The sequence below is a fragment of the Rattus rattus genome, chromosome 2 (genome assembly GCF_011064425.1).
Source record: "Rattus rattus isolate New Zealand chromosome 2, Rrattus_CSIRO_v1, whole genome shotgun sequence".
Taxonomy (NCBI): Eukaryota; Metazoa; Chordata; class Mammalia; order Rodentia; family Muridae; genus Rattus; species Rattus rattus.
This window is the reverse complement of record NC_046155.1, coordinates 205,867,669-205,884,013: the sequence shown is the minus strand read 5'-3', so window position 1 is coordinate 205,884,013 and position 16,345 is coordinate 205,867,669. Positions and strand designations below refer to the sequence as shown.

Genomic DNA, 16,345 nt, shown 5'->3' with positions numbered 1-16,345 from the left:
GGACATATGGCAATGTCTGAAGAAAATTTTTATTGTCTCAGTGATTGGCTGTCTTTGTTCTAGAATGGTACTGTTTAAATGTGCTCAGCTTCCACAGTGTAAAACTGCCAGTCATAATGTCAGTTGGTAGCACTGTTAGTCTCCATGGTGGTTTAGGTAGCATTTAAGAGATGACACCCAGAATTAGAAACACTGGGGATTATTAGAAATAACCTGATTTTAAAATTTTACAACTGGTAAAATTTTATAAGTTGCTATTGGGAAGTTAGAACGAAATTAGAAATACATTGGTGTAGGGAAATTGGAAGATATCAACATTTCTGAATCTGATAAGTTAGGGGGAAAACACAATTACATTTGTATTTAGAGGTGACTAATTTAAAAGCTAAACTTCTGTTAATCAACAGGCTTTTTGAATAGAATGCAATAGGATTTACTTTTGGATCAAAGGAACTCCCCTAGTAGTTAGAGAATGCTGCTGGATACAATTATAGGCTCTCTGATAAGCAGGTTGTAGGTAGGTCCTTAGCTGTATTCTGGGAGAGTAAACCTAATAATTGAGAATCTACCAGTGATACTTTAATGAGTTTAAACTCAATGGCCCTGAATCTCAGTATTTATCAATATTTGTTACCTAGATTTTCATTTCAAAGTAATGAAATGATAAGGAAGAATCAAAAGGAAAGTTTGTGACTGAGGGGAAAAATGTTTTACAAATAATTCAACAAGTACTTACAGCATAAAATAAGAATTAAACCATTGGGGTGGAGAAATGGCTCAGTGGTAAGAGCACTGAACTGCTCTTCCAGAGGCCCTGAATTCAACTCCCAACAACCACACGGTGGCTCACAACTAACTGTAATGGGATCAGAAGCCCTCTTCTGGTGTGTCTGAAGACAGTGACAGTGTACTCATATACATAAATAAATAAATCATTTAAAAAAAGAATTAAACCACTGATAAGTCAGTAAACCTTAGTAACATATAGTAGGAACATAATGTGGAGGGGAAAGCAGAGAGCTACAGGCAGTACTTAAGGGATTTGCTCAACTTCACAGATCATTAACTAGCCAGGGCCAGACCCAAGTCCCAAGGATAATGTGCTCATGAGACAGACTATTCAGAGAACAGATCATTCTCATGGCTCCTGGCACATAAAAGATTTAGAAAGGGTTAATATAATCCCATATAAATGTTCAAATGACTAACACTTTATTATCATTAGTTTTACAAATTTTGCTCCAGTTTGTTGTCTGTTGCTGTGATAAATAGCCTGAAGCTGGGAAGGAAAATGGTTTATTTGGCTTATACTTCAAGGTTAGTAACTCATTACGAGGGAAGTCAGAGCAGGAATTCAAGCAGAAACTGAAGAAAAATCATGTTAGAATTGCCGCTTACTGGCTTACTTCTAGGCTAACTTTCTCATACATCCAGTCCCACTTGAGTATGGACCGCCCACAGTGGTCCTACATCAATCAGCAGTTAAGAAAATGCCCACAGGACAATCTGATAGAGGCGTTTCTGCAACTGAGGTTTTCTCTTCCCAAATGAGTCAATTTAACAACAAAGTTTAGACACTGAAGCAAAAAATAATAATCATAATTAATAAATGATGATGATGATGATGATGATGATGATGATAATAATAACAATAATTTTGGATAACCAAGTGGTCCTCCTTAAAAGCATACATTTACAAGAAACACTAAATAGACACATCAAGTTGTATTTATATAAGGATTATTTTATACATATACACACATATACAATAATACATTTACACTAATAACTATGTAATAAAATAACTAAGTAATAAAAGACTAAGAATCGTTGAAAGAGGGGACATGGGGGAGTTTTAATGAAGGGGGAGAGTGAAATAACTGTATTTTCATTAGCTAAAATACATTTTTCGAAAAATGGTCCTGTGATATTTCATATAATCAATGCATTATAATTTGCTTAAGTTTTTCTATTTGCTAACAGATATTTTATACTTTAAATAAAGCAGGCTGCCTGCTTATGGTTTGTCTTTCTAAAGGGGAAAACATAAGAACTTCATTGCCTAGGACTTTGTTACAGACACAAGATAAGCCAGTTTGGAGGTAGTAAATGTTTAAGTCTCTGGACCCTCTCATGTTTCCATATACTTTCAAATCAATAATTATCACTCATAAGCCCATGAAAGTACCTTATGGTGACTGATCTCTAAATATTTCCTCCCTTTTGGAAAACTTGAACCACGTATTCTTCCTTTTCTTCTGAAAAGTTGCCTGTCCGTGCTAAGAAATATGGGTTTTGGGTCAGTTTCATGTGCTGCTTTTAAAATTGATATTCTCAGCTCTTACCCCGAGACCCTCTTCTCCAACTGGGTATTGGGGTCACTTTGAACATCTGTGCATATGTGTAGGGCACAAGACACTGAGTGACCAATCCCTCATTTGTGTCTTCCAAGAAAGCTGATAAAGATCCTTTTGACCCAAATACAGAGTATGTTTGTTGGGTTTTCTTATTAGAACTTTGCACAACATGGGGTGTTCTCCTTGACAGCCCCACATCTTTTCAGTTGAAGGAGGTAACAGGTACTTCCTTTGGAGTCTTTATCATCAGGTATTCATAAAAGTCCTAGACTGAAGGCTCAGCAAGCTACAGAACATACAGTAGAAAAACGCTGAATGGTGAATTTAAGGGGGAATGACAGGAGACAAGGACTAAAGCGACAATAAATCAGAACATGTCAAAGGCAAGAAAAACCAAGACAAACAAAACAAAACCCAAAATACCACCAATGTTGCAAAAGCAAACAAAATAAGGACCAAAATGTCTTTAGGGATCGGAAAGCAAGCAAACACATCCAACCAAAGCAAATGCTTTCAAAGCAAAGAAAGAGGGAAAAAAAAAATCAGGTACCTCAAACAAAATACTTTGAAGACAATTTAAAAACCTTGAAATAAAGAGGATTCTTAACCAGCTCGCAAAAAAATAAATAAATAAAATAAAATAAAATGGACCACTGACCAAACTAAAGGAAGTCAGGAGTCCTGAAAAGAGCTCTCCAACATGAACATGCATAAACATGCATAGGACATGAGAGTAGAAAAGGCATAATGAGAGGAAAGGGAGAGGTTTACGAAGAGGGAAGGAAAATAAGTGAAAGAAAGATGAAATATTTTCTCTTACTTGAATAAAAAGTCTGAAATTACTATTGCATATGTAATTACAGGATTATATATGTATGTGTATGTGTATATATATATATACACACACATACACACATACACACACACACACACACACACATATACATGTGACAAGAAATCAGACGGGAGAAAGAAACAGTGAGAGAAATGAAGTGTAATGATGGTGGGCATTGGAAGTATATAAAAGGTTGGGGATTTAGCTCAGTGGTAGAGCGCTTGCCTAGCAGGCGCAAGGCCCTGGGTTTGGTCCCCAGCTCCGAAAAAAAAAAAAAAAAAGAAGTATATAAAAGAACAGGGAGCAAGGATTAATATGTATGAAAAATCTCACAATGAAACTCATTGTTTTGTGTAATAACAAAACACAGAATTCAACAAACTTGGATTGCTTTTGCTATGAGACACTGCTCAGGAAATTACATTGCCACCTCCTATCAGAGCTCTAATTTAATTAAATATTCTTGTTATAAAAGTACACAAATCCATTCAACCTTGAGGCTTAGATGTTAAATGACTTTGCAGTTCTTTATAATTCACATTTCAATGAACAAGGGCTTTGATGGCCACAGGAATTTTTCTGTGGTACATTTCAGAAGATTTGGTAGGTCAAGTGTGAACCCAAACTCAAAGTGTTCTGACAATCAATCTTACTCCCAAATGACCATCTCTGCATCTGTGTCTCTGTCATGATAATTATGCTCAGAACACCCTGGTTCCGGCTACATGTTTCAATAAGACTTCCTCCTACTTTCAAGGAGGCTGTACAACACAGTGGAAACTCCTTGGACTCTGTTGATAGTTGAGAGGAATTCAGTTTTAGAAACATAGGCCCTGACTTCAAGGAAAGTCTGGTAAAAGTGTAAATATTGAAGCTTCTGGAGGTGCCACATGCCAGCGCTCAAGAGGGAGAGGCAGGTGGATCTCTGTGATCAAGACCAATCTGGTATACATAGCCCAGAATAGCCATGGCTACACAGAGAAATTCAGCACCCCCCCTAAAAAAACCCAGAAAAATAAAATAAAATAAAAAGTATTGAGTCCATTCATGAACTCAGTGTCTTCATGAACTATACTTCTTTTCCAGTCTGCAAATACCTGAAATAATTGTTTTATATTTACCTAGCAATTAGCAAATCATACACCTTAATGCCAGAGAAGAAATAAAGCAATATATTTATCTCCTGCGTAGATGAATGCCACTGGAGTCAAACATCCACAAAAGAGTCAAGATTCAGTGATGTCTTTGAAATACTGCTCCCCCAGGGAGGTCAGACTCTCACCTTTGTGTAATTTCTAAAGCTTGTCTGTTTTGTTTCAGCTGGCGGGCTTCATCTACGCCTGTTATGTTGTGAGATGCATAACTGAAGAAGAGGACAGCTGTAAGTATTAAAGCTCTACTCCGCATCTTTCAAGTTCAAAGCTTCCTCAATGCTTCCTTCCCAGCTCTCTTGTCTCAGAGACAACACCCCTCAAGACCCCAGCAGAATAGGTAATGAGCCTTAGTGCCCATCAGGCTAAGCCAGTCCTCACAAAAGAATCAGCATATTAAAGAAACAGAGGAGCATTCAATTTGAAAACAGCTTTTCCTCTTTCATTGAAAGGTATTTCAAAAAAAACTCTTCTTACAATTCTAGTGGAGAATAAAATGAGAGATTAGAGACAGAAGTGAATTCTAAAAGCAGCTAATATGAATATTTTCCTTCGTCACAGTTCAGTTATTGTGTACTGCTAATTAGTTTCATTGAGGACTACAAATCTTGACAATCAATAATTGTCAATAGTTCTTAAAACTCTACCAACAATTGAATACCTAGTGGAAATCAATTGATATAACCACAACAGGTATGGCATGACCTGAGATGACATGACATAAGATGATATGACATGATCTGATATGACATGTTAAGATACGATGTGATATGGCACGATATGGTATGGAATGGTATGATCTGGTACATTAAGAAATAGCATGATATGATATGACCCATGCTAAAATATTTTGAGTAGTGGGGCAGGGTGTGATTGGGTACCATGATAAGATGAAAGGGACCAGATGGATTCCTAGATGTCAGTCATGAGTAAACGAGTACGCAGCAGTGCTTCTTAAGGGAAGGAGAGTAGGGACACGAACATTGTTCCTGAGTGTGAACAGGTTGGTGGAGATGTAAGAGAAGATATGCAGTAAGTGTTTATCATATGCACAAAAGCCTGAACAGAGATTGGGGCAGATAAAAGATGGTAAGGTTTTAAATGTATGGACCTTACAGTCTATGTAGTCAACTTCTATCCAGAATAACACTTTAACAAAATATCCATCCTCGTTTAACAAGGCTAAAAACAAATAAATTTAACACTGACAAATCAGTCTCACATTCTGAGACTGGTCTAATAAAAAGAAATGTGTTCAATTTTTCCTAATCAAGTTTTATTTGTATAGTACTAGGTAAGCAGAGCTGACCATATAGATCACAGAGAGAAAACCGTTTCTCTATACTCCCAGTTCCCTGAGGAAAGGAGAGCATTGTCCTGAACTGTTCCATGAGGGAAATAAAATGGTAGTCTTGAGACAAAGAGTAACAATGTTGAACCACAGTGAGCAGCTGCTGAGGCAAGATAAGCAGATATAGGATTGACTGGCTTCTCTAAAACATAGTGTACCTATGAGGTAAGGAGACAGCTCAGAGGTTAAGGTAGTATGCCTATGAATTAAGTAGGCAGCTTAGTGGTTAAAGTAGTGTGCCTATGAACTAAGTAGACAGCTCAGTGGTTAAGGTAGTATGCCTATGAACTAAGTAGACAGCTCAGTGGTTAAGGTAGTTGGCCTATGAACTAAGTAGACAGCTCAGTGGTTAAGGTAGTATGCCTATGAGTTAAGGAGACAGCTCAGTGGTTAAGATAGTGTGCCTATGAGTTAAGTAGACAGTTCAGTGGTTAAGGTAGTGCGCCTATGAGTTAAGGAGACAGCTCAGTGGTTAAGGTAGTATGCCTATGAGTTAAGGAGACTGATCAGTGGTTAAGAGTACTTGCTGCCCTTACATAGCACCTGTATTTGATTCTTAGCAAACACACTGCTGCCAAAAACTGTCAAGAACTCTACTTCCAAAGAATTTTACTCCCTATCCTGGCTTCATCTGGCACTGCATGAATGCAGCATGTAAAAAAGGGAGAAACACCCTTATGCATTTAAATAAATAAATAGATAAGCAAGCAGAAGCCGTTCTTTAACCCAACAGGTAGCTCAGTGGATAAAGTCAGATCTTCTGAGTATGATCCCTAAGATTCATGTGGTTTAGAAGAAGAGAACAAACCTCACAAGTCGTTCTCTGACCTCCAGACACAGGTAAATTAAATAAATGCAATTTTTAGAAAGTAGTGCCCCTGTGAAATCCATGTTTACAGTCACTGTCAAAGCAATGTTTCAGAAATATCTAAAATCCAAAGGTGTTTTAAAATGAGCCTAGGAAACTTAAGAACAGCTAGTGACATTTTATGGATATTAAAACTTTAGTTTACGGAAGCTAAAATATAACTAATACAAGGCCCAAGAATTGGTATAGAATCCTTTCATTAAATTTATTTATTTATTTATTTATTATTTATTTATTTATTTTACACTCCAGATTGTATTCCCCTCCTGGTCCATCCTCCGACTGTTTGACATCCTGTACCTCCTCTCAGACCCCAACTCCCATGTCTCCATGAGGATGTCCCTACCCCACCCACCCCACCAGACTACTAAAACTCTGGGGCCTGAAGTTTCTTGAGGGTTAGGTGCATCTTTTCTGACTGAGTCTAGACCTGGGAGTCCTCTGCTGTGTATGTGTTAGGGGCCTCATCTCAGCTGGTGGATGCTGCCTGGCTGGTGATTCAGTGTCTGGGAGATCTTGGGGATTCAGGTTAATTGAGACTGCTGGTCCTCCTACAGGGTTGCTCTCCTCAGCGTCTCTCAGCTTTTCCCTAATTCAACCACAGAGGTCACCAGCTTCTGTCCATAGGTTGGGTACAAATATCTACATCTGACTCTTTCAACTGCTTGTTTGGTCTTTTGGAGACCTTTTTGTGAGAACTCTATAGCCTCAGTAATAGCGTCAGGCCTTGGGGCCTCCCCTTGAACTGTATCCCACTTTGGACTATCGCCGGACCTTCTTTTCCTCAGGCTCTTCTCCATTTCCATCCCTACGGTTCTTTCAGACAGGAAGAATTATGGGTCATAGTTTTGACTGTGGTATAGCAACCCCATCCCTCACTTGATGCCCCGTCTTTCTGCTCGAGGTGGGCTTTACAAGTTCCACCTTTCCACTGTAGGCCATTTTGTCCAGTGTCCCTCTCTTCCAGTCCTGAGAGTTTCTTGCTCCCAGGTATTTGGTACATTCTGGAGGGTTCTCCCATCCTCCTACCTCCGGAGGTTGCCTGTTTCTATTCTTTCTGCTGGCCCTCAGGGCTTCAGTCCTTTTCCTGTACCCAATTCTAGATCATGTTCCTGACTCCTGCCCCCGTCCCCTTTGCCTCTCAGTTCCCTCCTTCCAATATGTCAGAAAATACAAATTATAGGGATGTGTCTTAGAGAATCCTGTCCTAAGTAAGTATTACCAACATCATGCAAATCCATGGAGATCAGAAATCTCTAATACCTTTTAGATAGATGAATCTTATGCCACAATATCTAATAAAATGCTTCCACAAAACTTTTAAAAGTAATGTCTTTTTTCTATTTCATTACCTTCCCCATTCATTAATCCAGAGGATAAGAAAATAATTCCCAAACAAGTTTCCTCATGGTGATGTGAGAACTTGAACTGTTTTCTTTTTTTTTTTTTTTTTTTTTTTTTTTTTTTTTGGCTTTTTTAAGCCATTGGCACTGAGTTTAGATGGGGACAAGCCAAGCACATAGCCTGCAGATCAGGGTTGCTTGCGTACAGTGACTATTGGTGACTTGTAGTTTATCTGTGGTCATTTCCATCAACAATTAGGGGTGCTACAGAGCAAACTCTTAGATGTCATTTCTCACACACGACTGTTGTCTTAGTCTCTTTTGATGTGCTTATCTAAAGACACTGATCAGAAATCTGACTTCTAAAAATCTCATGTAAAGAGGAGTTGAAATGTTTGTCCAACTTGGGGAATTTATAAAGAAAATTATTTGACCCTTATTTTTAAAAAAGACAACAAAAACAACAAAAGGGGGTTCTTGCCAATCCGGAGTGCTACCGTATCTTTTTAAAGCTACTTGCTTGCTGAATTAGTTGTCTCCATCCCAGTTTAGGACAGTTTAGGTTCTGTAACTTGTGGCGAGAACACACTGTAGAGATGAGGACAAGATTATGACTACCAGATGAATAAAGTAAGCTTGAGGCTGATCTGAAAGTGAAAAACTCTCTGCTCAGACTTCACAGTACCCAGCAAAAGTCAGAAGGAACATGTATCCTCAGGATGTTCCGCCCACATCTCAGTTCCCAAAATAACGACACTGAGATTTAATGATATATGAATAAATTCCTAGGCTATAACCGTTGACTTATTCCCCAAATAGCTCATAGCTTAATTAACCCATTTATTCTAATATATGAATGCCACATTGCTGGTTACCTCTCCTCAGTTTCATGCATCTGTTTCCTCAGAGTTTGAAGCTCTTCCCGTACCTGACTATATCCCAGAGCTCCTATCTCCCTACCAGAACTCCCACCCACTACTTCCTGTCTCAGCTAATAGGCCCCGAGCCTTTTACTGACAGGACACCAAGAGATTCTCTCTGCAGGAAGAGGCATCAACTTCCAAGGAACCATGAGCCACGAGCAAGGACACAAGTTAGACTCCTGGAAATAGTAAGAAATCGTTATTGAAATAGAGGCTACTAGACTACATAACACGGGGCCGGGGAAGGGAAACTGAGAGGAAGAATAAATATTTCAGACTAGCCTCATACGATGCAGCCAAGATGACTTTAAACTTCTGATTTGATTCCTCCTCCCGAGTGCTGGGATTACAGGCGTGCCATGTTTTTGCAACGCTGAGAGTTGAGCTCAGAGACTTGTGTGTGCTAGGTGAGCACTGATCCTACAGAGCTTCATGGCTACCCTTACAACGGATCCATTAATACAACCTCTCTTTGCAGTGAAAAGCTTGAACTCCATAGTCTAAACCAGAGCCTCCACCTGGCCAATGAGCTGACTGCATGAAATCACAGCACAGCACTGCCACCTGCTGGTCACACTGCAACATGACATTTGGTAGCTGGCTGAGGATGTTTTGTTTCCTATGAATCAGTAGCGCTGCCATGATAAAACACCACAACATCAACACCTTAAACAACAGAAACTCATTCCTTCCAAGTTCCGAAGACTGAAACTCCAATATGGAGGTGTTATATTGTCCTGAGACCTCTCCCTGCCTTATATATCGTAACTATTCAAAATCCTTGTGTACCCTTTCCTCCATCCCTTTCTAAGATATTCTTAATAATTTCAAGCCGGTTGGACTGCAACCCTGTTCTGATGGCCATATGTAACTTTAATTGACTCTTTAAAGGCTCTAACTCAAATTTAAGCCTTCTATCTGTAAAATGAAGGAACACAAATCAGGCTATAACCAAACACATATATACACGAACACAGCACGTATGTACACACAGAAGCAGGCATGTACAGGCACAAACACTCACAATATGTTTCTTAGATGCACGAGTGTATTTATGGAGGGCACAGGAGAGGTGGCCTCGGATAGAGTTTTGGGGTAGTAATACTTCCCAGCCTGGCAGCATCTTCCCTAACCTCAGGCAAGAAATCCAGGCACTTTCAACTGTGACATCATCTGCTTTTAGATGGAAAGTTCCACACCAGGAAAAACTAAAACCAAAGCATAAACTCCGTGTTTCAACAGTTTTACCTTAAACCCAGGGCCCATTTGAGCAGTGACACTCAGAACACACTTGGATGTGCTTGTCCTGCCTTGAGAGAGCAGACTGGAGAGTGGGCATCCTCACTACTCTTTATGCAGAGCTCCCCTGTCTCTGACCACGCTGAGCCTTAGGCTCCAAGTCTCCTCCATCCACCTCCTACCCCATATTTGTTCTTGTTTACAGTCTTCTATAAAAGAAATTAAAGTGTCTGAGATCTGAGGTCACTGGTCTTCATCCTTTTTACCATACACATGGCACTTTCCTCTGGCTTAGAAGCCCCCACACCCCCAGCTGCACAGCAGTGACACTTTGTGACAAAGCTAAGAATTTACCTTCATGTGTTACCTGCTATTAAAAACTCTTTACAGAAAATACTCATAATCTGTAAGAGGGAAAAAGTCCTTCAGCACATGACTTCTCCATTTTCATTAGTTTCCTTTTTAAAAGCAATTTTATCAGAACAAAGTACAATTAAATGTTGGTCCCTTGCAAATGCATCCATTTTTACGTACCTTTTTCTAAGTACATTTTCCATATCTATGGGTTCTTTTACTTGTAGAAACAAAATGGCAAATAGAAAATATTTGGGGAGAGGGAAGAGTACACTTGCACAAAATATGTCCAGATGTGGTGTTGTCCCTGTCAAAATTTCTAAATAATATAATGTAGCAGCTGTTTATTGTACAGAATATTTTCACTGCACTGGATACAACAATCCAACGCTGTACTACAGAGATGATTCTGTGTACATTGCAGGGTGTGCGTAGGTTATATATAAGTTCTGTGTCATTTTCTCTAGGGTGCCTGGGCATTTGTGCATTGTGAATTCACAGGAAGGTCCTGGAATCCCCACGACTACGGAAAGCAGACTATGACTACCTTACCTAATAGAGATGCAATGCATTTCCAAGTGTTATTCAACATGCAAATCACCTGGGGGGAAGCCGTGAACTGTCGTAACCTAAGGGACTTATTCTGAAAGCAATATTGGAAAATGAACTCTAGCTGTTTAAGTTTGGAGTTAGACACGTACAAATGCCCACCAACTAAACGCAAATGAATAAAAGCCTGTCCTAAATTCTCTCAAGTAAAGGGCCTAGGGACAAAAGTCTTGGTCAATCTATAGAATCTTTCTTTTAAAAAAGAGAACCACAGAAATGTACTCACTGCTTTCAGGATAATAATTTACTTTTGTTTGATTTTTCTTCTAAAGCCTACTGGCCTCTGCTATTTATCAAACTACCTTCTGTGTGTTTTGAGCATGTCTCCAGATGGCCAAGGTCATTGGGCTCAAAGGGAACCCCTTGAACATAGGCACTTACTATGCAGGGGATGTACATGGAGCTATACCCTGCCCTTAAAACATCAAGCCTAATTTCGCTTGTAAATGAATAGAGATTTATACAGAAAGCACAGAAAAACTACAGCTAAAATAGTAAAAGGAGAGAAAGTCAAACTGACTACAAGCGAGTCCTGATCTTCGGGTGATGTGTTGGTATATCATGATTCCTGCTTTTCTTCCTGACCTTCCTTTTATCAACTGTCCTCCCTCCCATCTGTTCTTGTCTCCTTTCCACCCTTCCTTTCTTCCTTCCTTCCCTTCTTCCGGTCAGTCATCCACCGTGCTGCAAACATGGTTGTTCAGATCACGCTATACACTGTGCTTCGTAACCTGAGGTTTCTTGTTATTTTAAATCCCTCCTCAGATATAACCTCAGAAGTGGTAACAAGCAGTTCAGGAAAAAGTAGTGTATTTATGTGTCTGATTGGCAGGTGAGGGGAAAGAAAAATAGCCTGTCTTATTTACCGATAATCATACTCAAACGATCAAATGAAAAAGGAATAGTTTCTATAATTTGACCATCTCTTTATAACAGTAACAATCTTCGAGAGTTGAAAGATTACCAAGTGAAATAACCTTATCTTTATTTGCCAATTTTCAATCAGACCAATGTTCATCATTTTTCCTTAACTCTGAATAATATCACATATTATTAAATGGGAAAGGTCCAGACATTGGATGCCATTAACATTTAGTTGTGTTTTGCAGAACCGTAGTGGGATCAGTGTGAAAGCTATCCCTTCCTTCTTCTCCTCCCAAAGCACAGAAACTTTGTATTTTATTTCAGGTCCTCTCATTTTGCCTAAGATTTCTTTTCTTTACAGGAAGGGGTGGATGGATACAGGGTCTCTCTATGTAGCCCTGGCTGTCCCAAACTTGCTGTGTAGACCAGGCTAGCTACAAACTCAGAGATCTGTCTGCCTCTGCTTCCCAAGTGCTACAATTAAAGGCATGTGCCACCACCACTTAACATGACAGTTTCTTTAAGTTTTGAAATAAGAAAAACTATGCTGGTTGCTCTATTTCAACACCTAAATTTTATAATCTTCTAAAGATTAAATCACTGAGTTGCCGTAATCTAGAGTTATTAAAGCTGACTCTGGATGAAAGAGTGTTGGGGATGCTGTCAGGACCCAAACATATCTCATTCCCAGAATATCCTAGCGCCTAAAATAGCCCCTCCCACCCCCCACTCCCACAGTGGAGGAAGACTCAGTACATTTTTGAGAGACAAGGAGTTAACCAACTGGCTTTCCAAAATTGTTCGGAGATTTGGCAGACAACACAGATAGGTGGCATTGCCTTAGACTTCAGTTGATTCTAAGCAGTTGAGACACTAAATAAAATTAGGCACCTTTGTCGTTTTCAAAGCAAGTGGACGGGTTTTGCCAATGTGAAAATAAAAGATTGAGCACGTGACCTGTGTGTGGGGGAGGGACAGATGAAAACACTATGCCACCTATGTGTCACTTGAGACCTCAGTGACCGCCGAGATGGCAAGAGCAGTAATGCACGCCTCTTTATACTTCCTCCAAAGTCAGCTGGCCCAGGTCTCATCTCTGCCTCTCATTGCTCCTCCTGTGGTCACTTAAGGAAAACTCACCACCTCTGTCTTTAGATTTTCAAAATAAAAGTAGAAGCTGATTCTTCAACAATCATCTCTTGTTTTCTCCCCTTTCTCACATTATCTACTCTGTTATGCTGAATGGCTTCTTATTCATACAAACACACACAGATACCCATGGTGTATTCGCCTTATGTAAATCTAATCTCTCCGAGTCAGAAATATGATGGGAAAGAAATGATTCATTCTCCGTGAAGCCTTGGCTTCTACAGAATCAATATAAAGGCCACAGCATTCAGATAGGCAGAGGAGATTCTTATCCTAGGCATACAAAAGAAGTATTGCCTGCAGAAAATATTGCTGGCACCAGGAACTTAAATTAACTAGTAGAGACAAAGAATAGGGCAGTCGTTTTAATCAACCTCGACAGAGAAGAGTGCTAGGACATATGAATGGAGAGAGAAGAGCAGTGACGTTAACAAAAATAATATGAAGGAAAAAATCTTCCGTTTGCTCGTTGTGGGTCTGCCAATGATGTGGACAATACTCCACTTGTGGTAAATGCTCTATACCTATTACCACACCTAAACAACGGCACAGGAAACAGAGGAGTCAAGTTTCAGAAAAAATAGACTTTTTTGCCTCCAGAATTTTTGTATACATGCTCATAAAATAAAACTGCTTGGATACCTTAGTCCCAATTCCAAAGAGCAAATAGCAGCAAGACGAATGGCTAACTGGAGGGAAAGGCCTCTAGACCATAGACGTGCAGAGAAGATGATCTTGACAGCTAATCTTTTGATGGATGATGTTGGCTGATGGCCGCAGCATCGTATCCAGTTGTGCCTGTTTTGGAAGTTGGATGAGCTTAGCCATCTCCTTCTCGACAGAAGGACTGAAATACACTGCGTCTCTGAGGACCCGCTAAGAGATACATGGAATGAAAACAACAGAGAAACGACACCTTGCTTGTGGGCCCTGAAAGAGAGCTTTGTCACTAAGTGAGCCTGGATCCCCAGGGACGTTTAGTGCTCTAGGTGGCCTTTGCTATAAGAGGTTGGTTTTGTGTGGAAGGAAGTGAAAGAGAAACAAACTTGAAGCTCACGGGAGGTACAGTTTGTTTAAATAATAGAAAGTAATTAGGCTGAAGACAAAAATCAGCGATGGCATTTTATAATTGCGATTAATTTAAAGGTTAATTTCCTTTGGCGCAAAAATCTTATTTAAAACATTTACCAGGAAAGGAAATTAGGATGTTACTATCAAGAGGCTTAGAGCACTTCTGGGAATCCATGTCTATTATCAACTGGAAATTAGGTTAGGTCTGTAGTAGGAATTTCAATTCAGTGGGAAGTAAAATTAAAATTTTATATACATAAAATAGGTGGTACCCCAGGCTTCAAACCAACAAGATTGGGCTGGGGCAGGCCACGTGACATTTGCATTTGTTTGTTTGTTTATAAGGATTAATTATAAATGTTTCTAACAAAGGAGTCTAGTCTATACTTGAGCAATCCTGACAGAAAAAGAAAATTGGATATGGATTGCTGCTTATAAGTAATGAAGTTGATGTTGAAAGAATTCCTGGGAGTGGGGCTGCTGAGGAATGGCACAAGTAGGTACACGCCCTTACTCCAACATCACCGAGTTAAAATGAGTAGGAACAGTACTTCAGTGGGGTCCAAACCTGCCAAGCCTCCCCTTGTCTGGGTTCTGCATTGTTCCTTACTCCATTTTCCCAGTGAGACTGCTCAGGCCTCAGGTTCCAGAATGCTATAAGCAATCACCTTTCTGTAGACAGGAGAGACTGGCTCCAGGATCCTCCAGGGATCTGTAGATGCTCAAATCTCTCACATAATATGATGTGGCACTTGCGCACAACTCTAGCATATTTTAAATCATCATTATAATGCCCAACAATGTAAGTGGCATATAGTTGTTACATTGTATTTTTAGGAAATATTGACACCAAAAAGATGTCTCCACGCGTTCAATATAGATATCTTTTTCCTTAATGTTTTCAACCCATGTTTGCTTATGTCTATGAATGTGTAATATGTGGTGTGTGTGTGTGTGTGTGTGTGTGTGTGTGTGTGTGAGAGAGAGAGAGAGAGAGAGAGACAGAGACAGAGACAGAGACAGAGACAGAAGGACAGAGACAGAGACAGAAAGACAGAGAGACAGAGACAGAGAGAAAGGGGAGTTCATCTTCCAGTAAATTTGCTTAATAATATCACTGCATAATCATAACTTACATCTAAAAATAACTAAATTGTGGATTTGCTCCTTTACTGTTGCCATCATTGCCATTACTGTGCAAACCAATCCCACAAATATGGAATTTGCAGAATCATAGGACTATGAACACTATTAGCAGCTCCATACTTTAAACAGCCAGTCTGTGCCCATTACCAGGCATGAAGCAATGAACAATCAGATACCACCTCTACCTTCATGATCCCTGCAGTCCACCATACAATTACCAGGAGCAAAGAGGAGAGAAGGCATGAGGAGCAGCAAGGAAAGGGAAGCTGAGTACCATGGAATACAGCTCAAGAGATTCTCGTGTGCTTTGGAAGACAGGAGCACTATTCCCTCAGGGAAGTGATTCTCCAGCTGAAATTAGAAGGATAAATCACAGCGACATATACAGTTGAATACAATTGAATAAAAAATAGATACGTCTTTTAGCAGAGAACTACTTTAACTAAATTTCAGGTCCATGTTGGCCAAAGGTGCATCGTAATCCAGATGTTGATAGTTTTATGTGTTTTCAGTAAGCCTGAAATAGCTAAACTGCTTTCTATGCGCTCACATGCCCGTAAGAATGTTGCAATCACCACTGTCTGTTCTCTTTCCTGAAACTGCTACTACTGTCCTAATAAGATCGTCAGTTTAGGCTCAGAAGTTTCTGTGATCTTCCTTCCTAGACCTTGCAAGATAATATAATTACACAAACATTATGAGGCACAAGGAGAGGAGCATTTCTCTAATGGGTGATTATAGCATGCATATTTACATCATTTTCTCTAAATATACATACATTAATGTGCCCACCATCCTAATTAAAACTGCTGCATTTAAATGAGTGGTGCATTCTAAATATATCCCCATGTCAGCTGAGAAGATATGCCAAATCATGTCTAACTAACTCGTCCGTTACTTGCAATAACTGCTCCCTTCAATTTCTTTCTAAAAGGCATGTCATCTATAATTGAAAGCAATTCTAACAAGGGTGAACAAAACACACTCCGGGATACAGTCAATCCAGATGGCGACCATGGAAGCTAGAACTGGCTTATCGCAGCAATGTAGTCTGTGTGCTTCTCCACACTGATAAAAAGTAGCAA

At 39.6% G+C, this 16,345-nt stretch overlaps 1 protein-coding gene across 1 annotated transcript in view; it reads left to right on the top strand.

The window, feature by feature from the left end:
- The window catches only part of Nkain2 (sodium/potassium transporting ATPase interacting 2), a 1,206,208-nt gene that overhangs the window by 1,169,312 nt on the left and 20,551 nt on the right, over nucleotides 1-16,345 (top strand). The window contains exon 6 of the mRNA XM_032895265.1: nucleotides 4,513-4,573. Within this exon, the coding sequence (XP_032751156.1) occupies nucleotides 4,513-4,573 (61 nt within the window). The remainder of the gene's footprint in view (nucleotides 1-4,512; nucleotides 4,574-16,345) is intronic.